General features: G+C 47.0%; 1 protein-coding gene across 1 annotated transcript; it reads right to left on the bottom strand.

Annotated features, from left to right (window-relative positions):
• Positions 1-120: 120 nt before the first annotated feature.
• On the bottom strand, positions 121-15,352 carry CLSTN3 (calsyntenin 3). Its single transcript, XM_031610258.2, has 18 exons — positions 15,124-15,352; positions 12,469-12,591; positions 11,336-11,531; positions 10,638-10,846; positions 10,178-10,327; positions 9,220-9,405; positions 8,518-8,787; positions 8,166-8,278; positions 7,927-8,089; positions 6,762-6,818; positions 5,857-6,014; positions 5,526-5,674; positions 4,843-5,069; positions 3,406-3,576; positions 2,712-2,857; positions 2,444-2,579; positions 715-932; positions 121-630 (listed from the first exon to the last, which is right to left on the bottom strand). Exons 1-18 carry the CDS (start codon positions 15,350-15,352, stop codon positions 460-462), a joined length of 3,072 nt encoding a protein of 1,023 aa, XP_031466118.1. The 3' UTR covers positions 121-459.
• Positions 15,353-15,393: the final 41 nt, after the last annotated feature.

Genomic DNA, 15,393 nt, shown 5'->3' with positions numbered 1-15,393 from the left:
AGTGGCACAAGCTGCAGTGGTTGTGGGGATTTTTTTGTTTTGTTTTGCATGAAATGAGAATAAACCTCAAACAACAACATTGAAAAAATATACAATATATATATATATATATTATATCTGGGGAGGGGTTGTGAGAGACCCCGCTCTGAGCCATATGGCTGGCTCCTCTTTCCACATTTCTGTTCTTTCCAAGCCCCTCCTTCTTCATCATAGTTTGAACTGTGCCACGGTCATGTGCAAGTGCCCAAATATGTGTCTCTAGAGAGCCAAATACGGGGTGGGGGGGTCAATCATAGGGAATGTCCACAATGAAAATGACAGAAGACGAAGGAACATGGAATGCAAAAATGACACGAGGGAGGAGAACATGTACAAGGTGGGGAAAAAAGGAAGTTAAAGACACCTCCTCCTCCCAGCCGTATGTGTCAGAGGATCCATTGGACAGATGTTTTAAAGCTGCTAATAGCGGTGAGCACTGTCATTTTTGCCAATGATGTGCCGATCATCCATGTCATTGCTGTCTGGGGAGTCAGGAGTCTCCAAATCACTGCTGTCATCATCTTCCTCCATGCCCTTACCTGCTCTGCCCTCACAGTTTTCTGCAGCCCTCTCTTGGCGGCTCTGGTAGGACTGGAGAGATGAGACTATCATTAGAGAAAGGTTCTGGCAGCCCAGCTGTACCCCCCAGCCCTGGTTCCTGTGACTGCTCCTCACCTCCATTGGATTCACTATGATGGTGAGGGCCGAGTCATCCCAGAACAAGTCGCTCTCTTTGCTCCCAGTGCCTGTGTGCCCCTCTGCAGCAGCCTCGGGGACCTCTTGCCCCATTCCCTGTCGGTGCAATGAGTGGATGCGCAGGATGCCCAGGATCACCAAGAGTGCCAGGAAGCCCACGCACACCACAATGATGATAGTGGCTGCACTGGGGACCACTATGGAGAAAAAAAGAAGAAGGTGGTTACAGACTCTCACATAAACACGTTTCTCACCTGACCCACATCCACCCTGCAGGAATGAGGGTTGCTGGATATAATGTGAGATTTGGGATTTGGGTCTAGGTAGGAATACATCCTGTGTTTTCTGCTCCCTGGGGCACAGGTGATTCCTTCCTTTTGCTGCTGTATCCTTGCTCAAGGTTTTCCAGAATGTCTAGGTCTAGGTATTCACTAACTTCAGACCTGCCTGTAGACTCTGCTTAGCTTCAGAAGGCACCAGAATATGTCATAGAGCAGTCACTTGTGTCTTCTCCTTTGGAAAGAGAGAGGTGTGTGGTGGGGAGAGTCTGCAAGGGCACGAGGATGATTTTCATAGTGTGATTTCTTTGTAAGCAGTCAGAGACTCTTGGTAAGAGAGAAACCAAAATAAGTCTGCTTTTGCACATAGGACAGACTGCTGTGATAGCCTTCTAATTTAATGCCACAGACAAAGCCTGGCTTCTCCACAGGATAGAATTGGAAATTCATCTAAGGGTCTTAGCCCAGCTCTCATCTCCTCTTCATTCTAGACCTGTTGGGCAAGCCCTGACTCCGCAGATAAACCTCTTTCCTAGAAAATTTAACCCAAGCATGCCATGTTTTTGTTCTGGGTAGCTTTTTATATTAGGGACAACTTTTCCTTTTGCTTCCGATTAAATCAAGCAGAGCTGGAGAAGGGTGCAGCAAAGGGTGATGTTTGGTGTTCTCTGCAGGCTATCCCTGTAGTGATTCTCTGCAGGCTATCCCTGTAGTGATTCACTTCCAGCTGCAGGACTGGATCGGTTTTGGGTAAGCTGCTGCAGGAAGCTGCAGCAAAAGCTAGAAAAGAAGGCACTTTGTGTTCCCTACAACAGGGAGCTAAACCCAGCATAGGATCCTAGAGCTTTCATAGCCTCAGAAAAGCCAATTAGACTGCTGTCATGCTTGTGGCACAAGGCTGGCAGTGCAAACCAACAAATCTATTTAGCCTAGCTTTCAGGCTTCTCTCCTTTGTTTTGGGAGCAAGAATACTTATGTTATTTGTTTTGTGCATTGTCCTGTATTTTCTGCCTTTGCTGATCACCACCTCCCATCTCTTTTTAGAGCAGTGGCAGTCTTGGTTTTCTTGTTTCACTCCTGCTGATGAAGCTTCTTTTTGAAACCCAGCCCTGCATAGCACCTTACAAGATGCATAAATGAAATACTACCAGCTTACAATTGTTCTTTTTAGACCTCAGTTAGAGATTTCAGACTGCTGCTGTATCAAGAAAGCAAAATACCGGAGGAGGGGGATTATTGCACCAAGCTCTAAGACACAGTTTGACCCTCATTGCAGACCATTTTCTAATGAAGAGTGGGGCAGCAGTGTAAGAACTCAATGAAATGCATATGTGGAGGCTGAAAGGAATCCCCTGCTCAAGGTTCTAACAGAATATCAGAAAATAAACATCCCGACCTAAGAGAATAAAACCAAAAGATGTGTTACATACTAGGGTTGTTATGGGTGCTTGCCAAGCTGTGGCCAGATAGCTCTGGGGGTAAATGATGGCCTCGGTGTATAAACTGCTGAGAATTCAGCATATGGTTAGGATGAGCAGCTTGGTTCATGTTGTGGAGGACATTCATCTGCAGAAAGACCAGAGTGAAAAATATTCAGTCCTGTGTTCACTGTGATAGTCTACATAGGGTGCATTTCTGTTCACAGTGTTCTCACCATGCATGCATAAATACCCATGTGTGCATGCATTGATTTTGTACCTCAACAGAAAACTCATTGCTGGAATAACGTCCATTCATCTCAGTGCAGGACAGGTGGAACTTCCTTTCATAAAGAGCAGCGCCACGGTTGATGTGGTATGAGACCTGGCGTAGTATTTCCTCGTAAACTGCAATGCTCTCTACCCCTGAGTACAAGAAGAGAGAATTGGAGGGGGATCAATGAGCTCCAGCTCATGTGGTATCAACCTTCCAACAACTATGAGCAACAGAAAAATCTAAGGCTGGGTTCATAAATTTTGGAAAGGACCAGAGCTGGAGCTGTCTGTGGTGAAAGCCCAGTTTGCACTACTAAGGCACATGGAAGGAGAGGTGCCCTATTAAATTCTGTAGTGCATATAGGCAATGCATCAGTTCACAACCTGAGGGATACGCTGTCTCCTAATATGTCATGCAAAATACAACTGGCGTCTAAGAACATGAGACCCCATAGACAGTGGGACTAAATAAGGAGGGGTGATACAAGCCTGAAGAGAGCCCAGACACCATGTCCTAGCATTGTGTGCTGGAAGAGTAAGCTAAAGGAAACAGCCTGGGACTTCAAAAGCCATGAGTTCAGCAAATGGTTATGTCTCAGAAAGTACACCAGCACACTGGGTTAAGTGTTCCCCCGGCGATGCCTGACAGACAGTGAAAGGAGCATAAATAGACAGCTGCAGCCAAGGAGAGGACATACCTGTGATAGTGAGGTAGGCAGAGGTGTTAACGAGCTCCAGGCCCCTCTGTTGTAGCAATGCCCCATCCAGGAGCAGATATTCCCTCTCTGGGTCCAAGTCATCTCCTACCAGTGAGATCTCGCAGCCATCCAGGTTGTGTACAATCTCATCTGACATACGTGTGTCTGTCACTGAGAGGCCAAGGGAAAGAAGACAGGGTCACAAAGCCAGTCAGCCATGAACAAAGGCAGGCATGAGAGTGATACCCACTTAAAAGAACATATAAGAAATGACTTCTCTTTCTCTGGCTAGCACTTACCTTGAGTAAAATCACTGTTAGTCTATTTACTTGTTGGAAGAGTCCCCTTTGGTCTTAATTATATTATTTATGCACATAAGAAAGTCACTTATATTTTAGATCAACATATTGTTACGGACTGGCTCATGGTAACACAGCTGTAAGGACTGTTGGCAATGGCAGTGTTATAATTATGAACAACTTCACCATATATTCCCAGACCTTGAGTGCTTTTGAAAGCTTTCTCTCCTCACAACTGCTGGTAGCCAAGTTTCAGATTTTATCTTATTTAAAATGACAGGCAGTTTTGAAGGCTAACTACTTTCAGCAGGGCCAAGACCAACCTTCTCTTCATCAAGAAGCTCAATCTGCTGATCATAAAACTATGAGCAAAAAAATCCTGTTAGCAGAAGAGATACAATTTAAGTGAAAGGACATGGGGCATGTAGTGCAGAGAAGTAATGTGAGGATGATGTAGGGAACTGGGGGGGAAGATATTCAAGGCATAAGGAGACTAACTGGGGAATTCATAGGAACAAGTGATGCAGAAAGAGATCACAGAATCACAGAATATCCTGAGCTGGCAGGACTCAAAAGAGTCATCAGTTCCAACTCCTGACTCCACAAAGAGCAAACTAATTGTTAAACCATATATCTACAGGCATCGCCCAAATGTTTTTTTAATGCTGACAGGCTTGAGTCCATGATGCTGCCCTGGGGAGCCTGTTCCAGTGCCCAAACACCTCTCAGTGAAGAACCTTCTCCTAATACCCAACCCGACCCTCTCTTGTACAGTTTCGGGAGGGGACAAGAAATAAGGGAAGCAGGAAGAAGTGGAGGAGTGGAGAGAGAACAGTCACGAAGGACATCTCGTAATTTATTCAGTAAAGGGAAATGTAGGTAAAATGTCAAGGAGATTAGGAATGAGTAGCATGGGAAAAGGAGAAGATAGTGAGGCAAGGAACTGGTTGGATTGAAAAAGTACAGGGAGGAGCAGAAAGGGATAAGAACTGATTAGCCTACATATTAACAGACAATGCCTTGCTTCTGTATTTGTAAACTCCTGTTTCGAGTACAACTATGAGCTCTACTTCCTCTGCAGAATAGCAACTTGCAGGTCTTTCCATTTTGTCTTTACTTCTCCCTATACTCCACTCACCAGTGCCATGCCAATTCTCATCCTTCTTGGCCTCCACCTGGTGAGAAATAGAGCAGGTGATCTGGAGGTTTGGGAAAAGGGGGACTCCATCAGGAGCCTCAAAGTCTGATGCAGGATGAGCAAAGTGGGCAGTGCCACTCAACAGGATCTGGGGAGCATCAGGCTGTAGCACCACAACATAACCTTCCACATCAGGAATGGAGACACATGATTCTTCACTGAAACACCTGAAGGAGAGAAACAGAAAGCATCAGAATTAGCCCAAGCTTCCACCAATGTTTCACAGGACTGTTTCCTGCCTATTACAGTCAGTGAAGGGAATTTTTTTTTTCGTGGTAGTTCTATAAGATTCCCTGTGGCCTGCTGTGCAAGACAGAGAGGTGCGGTAGGAATCACTGGCTTTCAGGTGACTTAGTCACATTCACATATCACAGAGAAAATTAAAAACAGCCCACATGCCTGGAACACCATCAGCAAAGGCAGAAGTTCTACTCCCTAGGATCCTAGGAAACCAGTATTAAAGGACCCAATTGGATAATTTCATAGTTATTTTCAGGAAGACTCTCACCCATTTCAAAACCACCAATTAGAACTTAAATACAAGGTGAGTGAGTGTAATTTTAGCCAAAAGAGAGGTAATTCTCTTGCTGAACTTAGACAGAAATGCTGCTTTATCTACTCACTTGACAGTAGTAGTGAGCCTGAGCGGACGGACTCCAGGAGTAGCAAAGCGCAGTGAATTCATATAAGCCACATGCTGGATAGCATGGTTGAAAGTTTCCACATCATCACCCTCCAAAGTGAGCAAGGATTGAGAGGGGTTCACATGAACCTACAGATGAACAAGAAGAAAATACTCAGGATTCCTTAGCAAATGCCAACACCCTAGGCTAAGAGAGACACAAAGGAGAAAGGTGGGGAGCTGTCTGAGGTGGCAGAGCAGGCAAAGTTCAGGGAAGCAAGGCTAGGGAGGAGAGTGGAAGAGACCCATGCAAGTTGGGCAGATGGGCGTACCTTCATCCCTTTGCCCAGACTGTCGAAGTCACTGTAATCAAGCCCCTCACGGCAGGCATACAGGCATTCAATAACCTCCCGGCTCTCCAAGCTACCAGGGCGTACAGTGAAGCCAGCCAAGTAACCATGGAAGTAGTGGTGTATCAACAGAGGATCTCCTGAGGGAAACATGGGACGTGGAGGGTGTGAGAGACATGGTGAGGAAGAAAACAAAGACAACAAAAAAATGTCGAGGGACACGCTGTTAAGGTAGACAGAGACAGAGGGATGCATGGGACATGGAAGAGCGATGACCACGAAAGCAACAGTGTGAGGTACATACAGATGTTAGGAGAGGTAGGAGAGAACAGAGAGGTGCACAGGACATGGAAAAGCAAAAATAACAAAAAGATGAACGATACTGCAGATAATTTTTTGAATTCCAGATGGAGGAAAGACCAACAGAAAGACCAGGGCAGTGACAGGTAGGTAGCATAGAGAAGTTTCTGCCACACTGCTGAATGCCAGATGGAAACAATTTCTTGTCCCCTTCTCACTCCTGTGAGGGCTTTTGAAAGAAACTATATGTTCCACAGATAGTTAGGGATGAGGTGACATCTCCTGATGTCTCCAATTGCCCGTGTTCTTCAGAGATCAGTTTTAATGACCAGACATGAGGATACTTTCTCCACATGAAAAGCATACTCTATCTCTCAAAGCAGGATGTAGTCCTATCAGCATTTTCATGCTCTACCAACATCAAGGTATCACGGATCAATCTGCCAGAAAATAAGGGATTTCCTCCCAACATGGTTTGAGGTGGATGGACAAGATCAAGGAGCTGCATGAGGAAGGCACCATGCAAGAAGTGATATAGTCATGCATAGTGAAGAGGAGAAGAGAACCACCTTCTTTCCTTTTCCTACCTCGTATAGTATCAGTGGAATTCTCATTTCCTTTGGTTTTCTCCTTGTTTTTCTCCTCTGCAAAAGGAGAACGAGCAATTACACATTGGAAGAGGACAGTTACAGGATCAGGCAAGTATCTACATAAGTGCCTGCATCTGCCAGCGCTGAACAAAAGAACAGCTCTGGACTCATGCAAAGCAGTGCACCCTTAGGCCCTAGAGATAGCATTCCGCAGATGAAAGAGAGCAGTGTCCCTTTCATGAAGTGGATGACGAGACTGGATCTAATACAGGAAGAAAGTATAGGGTTTATTTTTCCTCCTTTACCAACAATATCTATTCTAGGAATTAAGTTATTTCCATTTATGGAGCACAGTCCTTGCCATGTTCTCAGTTAGCCATGTTCTGAGCATCCCTTTGAAACTCAGGAAGCCTCAGGAGGGTGATTTAGGTTTTTATTGATGTTTGTTTGATTAATGTTTGTTGATCGCTAAAGACCAATAGAGAGAATCAAGCTGTGGGGAGACCCTGAGCAGGGAAGAGCAGGACTACAATAAAGGTTTGATCCTGCTAGCAATTTCTGCTGGAGTGAAGGCAAGGAGCAGGCAAATTCCCTAGTTCTGTCCTGCTCCAGACTAGTAGGAATGCTGAAAGACCTGGCCAGTGTAGTCTTACATCTCCACAGAACAAGTTTTAATCCATGAGTGGTTTATATATGTTCCCAATCTGATCTTTATCCTCTAATCCAACTCCTGTACAGAATGATTTGTGACTTCTCTGTATAGAATCTCACAACACACAAATCACCACCAATACACTCAGCAGCATAAATAATACCCCTGCTCTCTGGGGAAGAGCTTTGATAGAAAGGCCATCACCTGAATGATGTACAGAGTTTCAACTCTCCACTGCGTGAAAGCTAGCTAATCAGCACATGTTCTACTTCTGCTGCCCAGGAAGCTGCCATTGACACTCAAACCCAAGCTATTATTATCACGGCATAGTGTTATGGCTTAGTTCATAAGAGAGAAGGAGCCACAATGGTTTTGGTGCCAAGGAGACATGAATGGCTGCAATGTATTTTGCAAAATGTAGTAATATCCAGTATTTTTCACCTCTTCTGGCTCTCCCTCCACTTCCATTTGCCTGTATGAGAAAAGCAAGGCTCAGGGAGTGAGACTCACCAGTCCAGCAGGCTCCAATCATGAGTGAGGGTTCTGGCCGTGGGGGATGAATGAGGCCATTGTCATGGATGAGGGCAGGGTCATAAGAGACACCATCCACGTAGAGTGTGACAGTTGGAAACTCAAGGTTGAGGGCATAATGGTGCCATTCATCATCACAGACCTGTGGTAGACAGCAGAAGGAGTCAGCAAGGGGAAGGAGGAGAAAGAACACTGGAAAGAGGTAAACACTTCCTCACCTGCTCAAGCTTCCAGAGGAACTTCACAGGCCTTGCACTCTCCAGCAACGGCCAGTAGAGGAAAGCAATTCGGCAGCCATGCACAGACAGAGAATAATGCGAGTAGCCATCCTCTGCCAGGGGACAAACACAAGGCATTATGCATCACACTTAAAAGCAGTCTCACTAGCCAGAGCCCAAAAATACATGATAGCCTGTATGACTGGCACTCGGCACCATGTGTTCACAGTGGGTTTGAATGCTCCCACAAGAAGCTTTGTGGAGGGCCCTGCTCTGGGACATGGGGATTTCTATCTGCAGGAACAATGCCTTCTAACAAGTCAGTGTCACCTCCCCAGGAAAAGTGTCTCACCGCTCTGCACTGTACTGCAGATCACTGTTTCCTCTTCCCGCCTGCCTTTGCTGGGCACCACAGCATGTTTCATCCACACAGACAGGGTGAAGTGGTCACTCAGCCCCTCATGGGCATTCAGCCCATTCATGACAGGTACTTGGGCAGCCTGGCTGCCATTGAACCAGTAGATGAGGCTGCTGTCCTGGCTGTAGTGCACTGAGAGCCGTGCAGTCCAGTTTGCTGTGGGGCTAGGCACAGGCAGCAAGTCAATCTCTCCTGAGGCAGCACCTACCAAGAACAGAAGTCAAGAGTCAGGAGCACAGAAATCTGAGAAATTTGGGGACTGGGCCACAGAAGAAAAGGGTGGTATAGGGCTCATTGTAATATTCCAGAGTACAGAGTGAGGAAGAATGGCCTACAGGCCTCCTCTTATTTAGAGAAGAATGGTGTTTTTCCATTTGTTTGAAGGAAGTCCCACAGACTCTGCATAATGAGACACCACACAGAAACCTCTGGCTTCCCAGTAAGGAAAGCACAGAGGGCCCCTTACAAATACAAGCTGGGCTGTGTCCCTCAACACAGCCTTTGAGCTAGTTGTCCTCCCAGCCCCGCTGACCACAGCAGACAGGAAGAATATGTCCCAGAAGCTCTGTTGTGTGAGGCGCAGGGGTATTGCTGTAAATCCCTTCAAGGGAAATGAATAGGAAAGAATCGATTCACCACAGAGTTTGCGTAGTGATTTCTCAGAGTAGTTATCCCGGTCACAGCCCTTAGCCACATGGTTTGTCTGCAGCTCCACCATGGCCTGGATATTCCACAGGGGCTCATCACAGGTCTCCAGGTGAATGCTGGGAAATAGTGCGAGGCTGCCTGCACCCGGTGTGTATTCAATCCTCTTGTTCCAGCCTAATGAAGAAACGTGAGAGAGAGGGGGCTTAGGTCCTGCCAAGGACCCAACGCCAGAAAACTTGGTGAACACAAGTGGCATTTATGTACCAGCCCATAAACAAAGAGATTTTTTGCCCCTTTCAGCATTGAAAATCAACTTTATGCAGCTGGCATCAGTGCAAGGGTGCAGTGCACATATAGTCCAAATTCTTTCATAGCTAGTGTCATTGTAGCATCACTCCCTTGATTTTCAACCTCTCCTTATAAGGCTGAGTAGATATTTAGCTGTGTTGATTTCTCCTTAATTCTACTGATGTAAATCATTTTGTAAACATACATCACCTCTGGAAAAACTGAAGTTCCTCAAGATGAGCAGTCTCCAAAGCAATCCACCCCAATCCAAAGCAATCTGCCCCATTCCTGGTGGCATTCAAGGCCATGTTAGACAGGTGCCTGAGCAGCTAATCTAGCATGGGGGGCAGTCCTGCCTGTGGCAAGGGTATTGGAACTTAGATGATCTTCCAACCTGAGCCATTCTGTGATTCAATGAATACAATCTAGGAGCCTTATCAAATATGAAGAAGTTCACAGTAATCAAGGGAATAATTTTCCTGTTAGAGCTGCCTTCCAGTAGCTTTATGATACCTTAGATGCAATCACTGGTTTGGTGTCAGAATTTAAACATATATGTGTATACAGATTTATATACATATATACAAATATTTTTAGTAAGTAGGACTGAGTAGATTGACATCAAGGGAAGACATAACTATGTCTGGAGGTTTCATACCCTGCCAACTGGGCTTGCAGGTGGGTTTCACTTGGATTTCCACTTCAGCATCATCAGATGCCCGCTTTTTTCCACAGTCATAGGCTGTTACTGTGAATTTGTAGAGACGATCTCCATTGTACTGAAGTTTCTCCGTATTTTCAATGTTCCCTGGTTAGCAAAATAAATAAATCAATGGAGAAGAAAGTCTCCTCAAACATGTTGCTTCTAATAACAACTCTACTTTTCATCAACCATAGAAACATCCAAAGAGAGGCTGAGTTCTTCCACAGTGCCACTTTGTAACGTGCAGTAGCATCCCACAAAAATGGCTGCTGTGTCTCTGCACAAAGACAGAGAGATTAGCAGTGCTGGAGGAATCAAAGCACATGTATCTCAGCTCTGCCACCAAATGGGACTGGAAGAGAGAGAGAGCAAAGGGGAAAAGGGAAGCGTACTCATGGTAGGTTCAGATTCTTACCATCGTTGTCAATCAGAAAGGGAATATTGGGGGTCAGGATCTCATAGTAACAGATCTGGCTGTACTGTGGTGAGCAGTCTCCATCAATGGCCTCCACACGCAAGATGCGGTCATACAGCTTTCCCTCGGTCACTGCGACACGATACAACTTTTCCACAAAGACAGGAGCAAACTCATTCACATCATTTACTCGAACATGCACTGTGGCCCTGAGGCAGAGAAACATCAATAAGAACTGATTAGCTGATTAGGAGCCATACACCACCTAGATTTTAGAGTTAGTAACTCTAAAGTCAGTACCAGACTGACTTTCAAATATCAAAGGCAAGAACAAGTAAAAAGACTGGGGTTTCAAAACAGCAATGTTCACATACAAAAGCTTGTATGGTGGTTTTCCATCCCAGAGAAAAAGATGATAATGTCATCTGGACCTTTTCCCTGTGTACAGCAACGTAAGGCATCACTCAGACTCAGCAGTCAAACAGCCCTTGCTTCTGGTGTATTAACTTGTGTGATTCAGCTAGTGAACAGGACCATCACCGTTTTGTTTGAGTCTTATTCACATGCTGAGTTATAGCATGTGGGGTGGCTAGAGAATAATAATTATGACAACAGGAAGAGCTCCCACTGCATTCTTCATTTGCACTTCTGTGACAGATCACATTTTGTAACATGCAGCTATGGCTGCATGCACTTACTTGTGTGATTTTTTGGTGTTGGTTCCATCAGGTCCTTCTCCACAGTCATAAGCTTGGATGGTGAATGTGTGCTCCTTATGTGCTTCGCAATCCACTGGTTCCTTTGCCCGGATCAGCCCCTCACCTGTAGCTTTATCCAGTATCACAGCTTCAAAGGGCACTCCTGCCCCATGTATCCTGAAGCCACAGATCTCACCTGGCACCCACAGGCAGAGAGGAAGAGGAGAATGAAAAGGACTAGTAGAGTAGAGTACAATATGCCTCCTTGCTCCCCACTGCCATATTTTATTCTTTTCTAACTTACACTCTCCTTTCTCCCTTGTTATCACCTCTCATTTTGGAGCAATTCTGATACACTGCGTGTTCCCCCTAGCAGTTTACAGCCATTAATGGTGTAGATTGCCCTCTACAGGAGACCATCCCCACAAGAAGTCTTGCCCAGCACCAGGAAAGGCTTGAGGTTACAGGTTTAAACTATACGTGTTAGGGCTATATGTTCAAGTATAGCTTAGTTTGCTTCTCCATCCCACAGAGAGGCAAAGCAGGTTGTGCATTTCAGACAGACATCCAAAACATAAAGCTCCATGATGTCTCATCCATCCCACACAGGATGTGTACATTTCCTCTGGGAATTACAGATAAGATCACCTAAATCCTAAAGTTCAGCTCACAGGATCCCTTTTCCTCTCCCAGAGCTGATGGAGGTTGCAGGAGTGCAGTGTCTGAGGCATGGTCGAAGCAAACCTCAAAAAAGCATCAAAGCATCATCTGTACTTTCAGGGACTTGTGCTTCTTGTGAGGGATATGGAACTGCCAAAGAAGTATGCCCTAGCAGCTTCCTTCAGTCCTTGCAGACACAGAGCTGTGCATGTGATCTTTGAAAATAGCAGAACTGCGTCAAAAAGTAGCTGGCTCCACCCTCAGTTCCTCTCATAAGGGAAACAGCTCACTGGATCCTAAATCAAGCTATGCCCAAATTGGCTCTAGACTACACCAGGGACCTTCTCTGGAACGAGGCTTAGAGGTGATCATTTCCTGAACAGAATCTAGTACAGGGATGAATGTGGTCCTGCCTCTGCCTCCCTGGAGGTCTCTCCCTGCTCCCAACCTCCCCAGAGCTGGCACCAACCTACCTGCATAGCGCAGAGGAGCATCTTTGTCCAGTGCAAACAGCGGTGGGTTGAGTAGGACTGTGTTGTCATTCTCCATGACGATGCCCTGATATTCAGCTTCAATCCAGGGTTTGTGCTTATTTGCTGAGGTGGGTTTGGGTAAGGGATGGAGCATGAGAAAGTATTAGCCAAAATGACACAGTAGAAAAGGAACAGAATATCACGTAGTGGCATTTAGCAACCACCCCTCCCCACCTTCATCTCTAGAATAAAGGCTAAGAAAGACTAGGAAGAGGAAGCTAATTTTCTTCAGTTCTATTCTACCTCCCCTGGAAGATGCCATCAGAAACAACATGTTTCTTCTCACCTCCTCAATACTCTCTTGTTAGAAGCGTGTACAGGGGTATTTGTGTACCCTGGAAAGCTGGGATAATTAAAAAAAAAATGAAATCAAGAGGCACAGGTATTCTGATTCTGGAGAGAGATTCCAACTGCTAAATACTTCAGATCACTGAAGTCATAAGTAAAGGATCTAGGAGACATCTTCCATTGGGGTGGCCCCAGAAGACAAGAGATGCATTCATCCATTGTCATTCATGCCTTCCACCCTCTGCACTAAGGGCAAGGATCCACACATGTGCCCCCGGGTACACATCCAGTTAGCCACCCCGCATGTAAATCAGATAGCTAGCCCCTTCCTTCCTCCTTTCCCACTCCATGATGGGCACCGTATTCCTTTGCCCCCCCCCTTGCTGTTCCATTGGCTGTAGCCCAGCCAGGCTTGGCATGGAGGCAGCAGCCAGCCGGAGGCTCTGAAAAATGTCACAGGCCCAGAAATAGCAAATTAATCTTTATCATATAGGCTCCAGGGCAGGGAAAAGGAGAAATAAAGGAGGGAAAGGGCGGAGGGGAGAGAAGTAAAATCGTTATAAATTAAGAACCCCTCCCCCATGCCCACTCCCTGCCAAATGGGCCTCAGAGATTACATTACATGTCCTAGTTACAAACCCCATTCCCAGATAATCCCCCACTCTCCCACCCCCTGGAGAACAAGATTTATTACAACCAAGCAACACGCTGCACACAGCATGGCTCAGAGCTGGTAGAGAGCAGGATACAGAGCCTCTCCCCTCAAGGGCACTACTTCCAATATGTGAATTCATCCTCTGCAACGCACACCACCAGGGCGTTTGTATTGACTCAAGAGGAACAAAATCCTCTACAGTCGACAGTCTCTTTTGTACTTCAGCACCAAGGGGTGCTGCTGGAGCTGGGTGGGCCAGTGGTGGGACTGCAATCCTAGCGGGGATGCACCAGTAGGCAGAGCAGGCAGACCCAGCCAGGCAGAGCAGCCAGGTGTGAGCTGGCATTTCTCTTCTACCTTATCGATTAAGATTATAAAGCACGGCATGGGAAATCCCAAAAAATATCCACCCTGCTCAGTATGCAGGAGGAATCTTTCCTGTGTACAAGCATCCATGTTTTGCCCCATCCCTCCGTTGCCCTCACCAGATCCTACTGTGTCAGTCCCAGTCCAAGCACCTCTCTGATGAGGTGGGAACCCATAACTACCAACGCCAAATACGCCCTGTTGCTGGGGTAACAAGCTGGTGGGTGAAACAGAAATCTTTTGCTGCATCCACCTGCACCTTGGGAATTAGCAATTTGATTTCTTAGGAAATCATTTCTTGGGGATTAGAAATGCATTTGGGGGATATTTTTAGGATGCAGACTCACACTATTTTCAAGAAAGCTCCTATAGAGCTCAAATCAGTTGCCAAGGACGTGTACGTGTTTCAGAGTATAAATTCACACAGAGAGAAAATACAGAGCGTAAGAGGCCTGGTTTTGCAACTGTTCCCACCAGCACCAGAGCAGCACAAAACAAATGCCTCTGCTGGTACCAGTACATGCAGAGCATCGTGCTGCACCCTGTTTGTAGCCTCCATCCCTCCCCAAGCACAGAAAGCACATCAAGCTCCCACATCCCCGATGGCTCCCGCATCCCTTGCATGTTTCATGTTTTCCCACCTCAACAGATTATCTTCTCCCAGATTCCCTGAAAATGAATTTCTTGCTCTTGTGTTCGCAGCCCCAGATCTAGTAACCTACATCCTTCTTCATCACTCTGTTCTGAGAACATCTGCATCCAGTGTGTTAGAGCTGCAGCGTTCGGGTTTGGTCTTTTTTATTTTATTTTATTTTATTATTTTTTCCTATTTAGCACATAAAGCACTGTTTTATATAAGTCGCCTGCACAGATAACACGCAACTGCTGCAACATTTCCCACTGACACGTTCTAGACGCATGGGCTGGAATGAGAAGATGGAGATGGGGGATGTGCTTCGGGGAGCAGAGTGGTCTGTGGAGGTGCAACACACTCCCTCTCGGCATGCTAGGGGAGAAAAGCTGAACACCACGGCAAGAACCGGCACAAAGCGAGACAAATGGGTGGAGTGGGGGCAAATGAGAAGCGGACGTTAAAACCAAGGACTGTTGGAGAGGGAGGTGGTAGGAGATGGAGCCAGCACATGGAAGGATGATGAGGGCGCTGAAAGGGCAGAGCGAGCCCCAGAGCCTGGGCAGCCGGAGCCCCCCGCCAGGACTGCGGGTGACAGCGGCGGCAGCGCGACCGCTCCGACCGCGGCGCTCCGTGCCCGCGGCGCTCCGCTCACCTTTGTTGGGGCAGCCGCCGGGCAGCGCGGCCCAGAGGCACAACAGCGGCAGCAGGACTGCTGCGCGGGGCCGACGGGCTCCCATAGCGGCGGCGGCGGCGGCGGCGGCGGCTGCTGCTCCCGGCCCGCCCGGCGGTGCTGGACAGCGGCGGGCCCGGCCCGGCCCGGCCCACGCCCTCGCTCGGCGGCTCGGCGGCTCCGCTGCGGCTCCGCCTCGCCACTGCAGCATGACGTCACGGAGCGGGGCTGCGGGAGCGGCGGCGGGAGGCG

This window comes from Phasianus colchicus, chromosome 1 (genome assembly GCF_987193195.1).
Source record: "Phasianus colchicus chromosome 1, bPhaCol1.hap1.1, whole genome shotgun sequence".
NCBI classification, from domain to species: domain Eukaryota; kingdom Metazoa; phylum Chordata; class Aves; order Galliformes; family Phasianidae; genus Phasianus; species Phasianus colchicus.
Note: the sequence above shows the minus strand (reverse complement) of the source record. Positions and strands in the feature narration are given on the sequence as shown.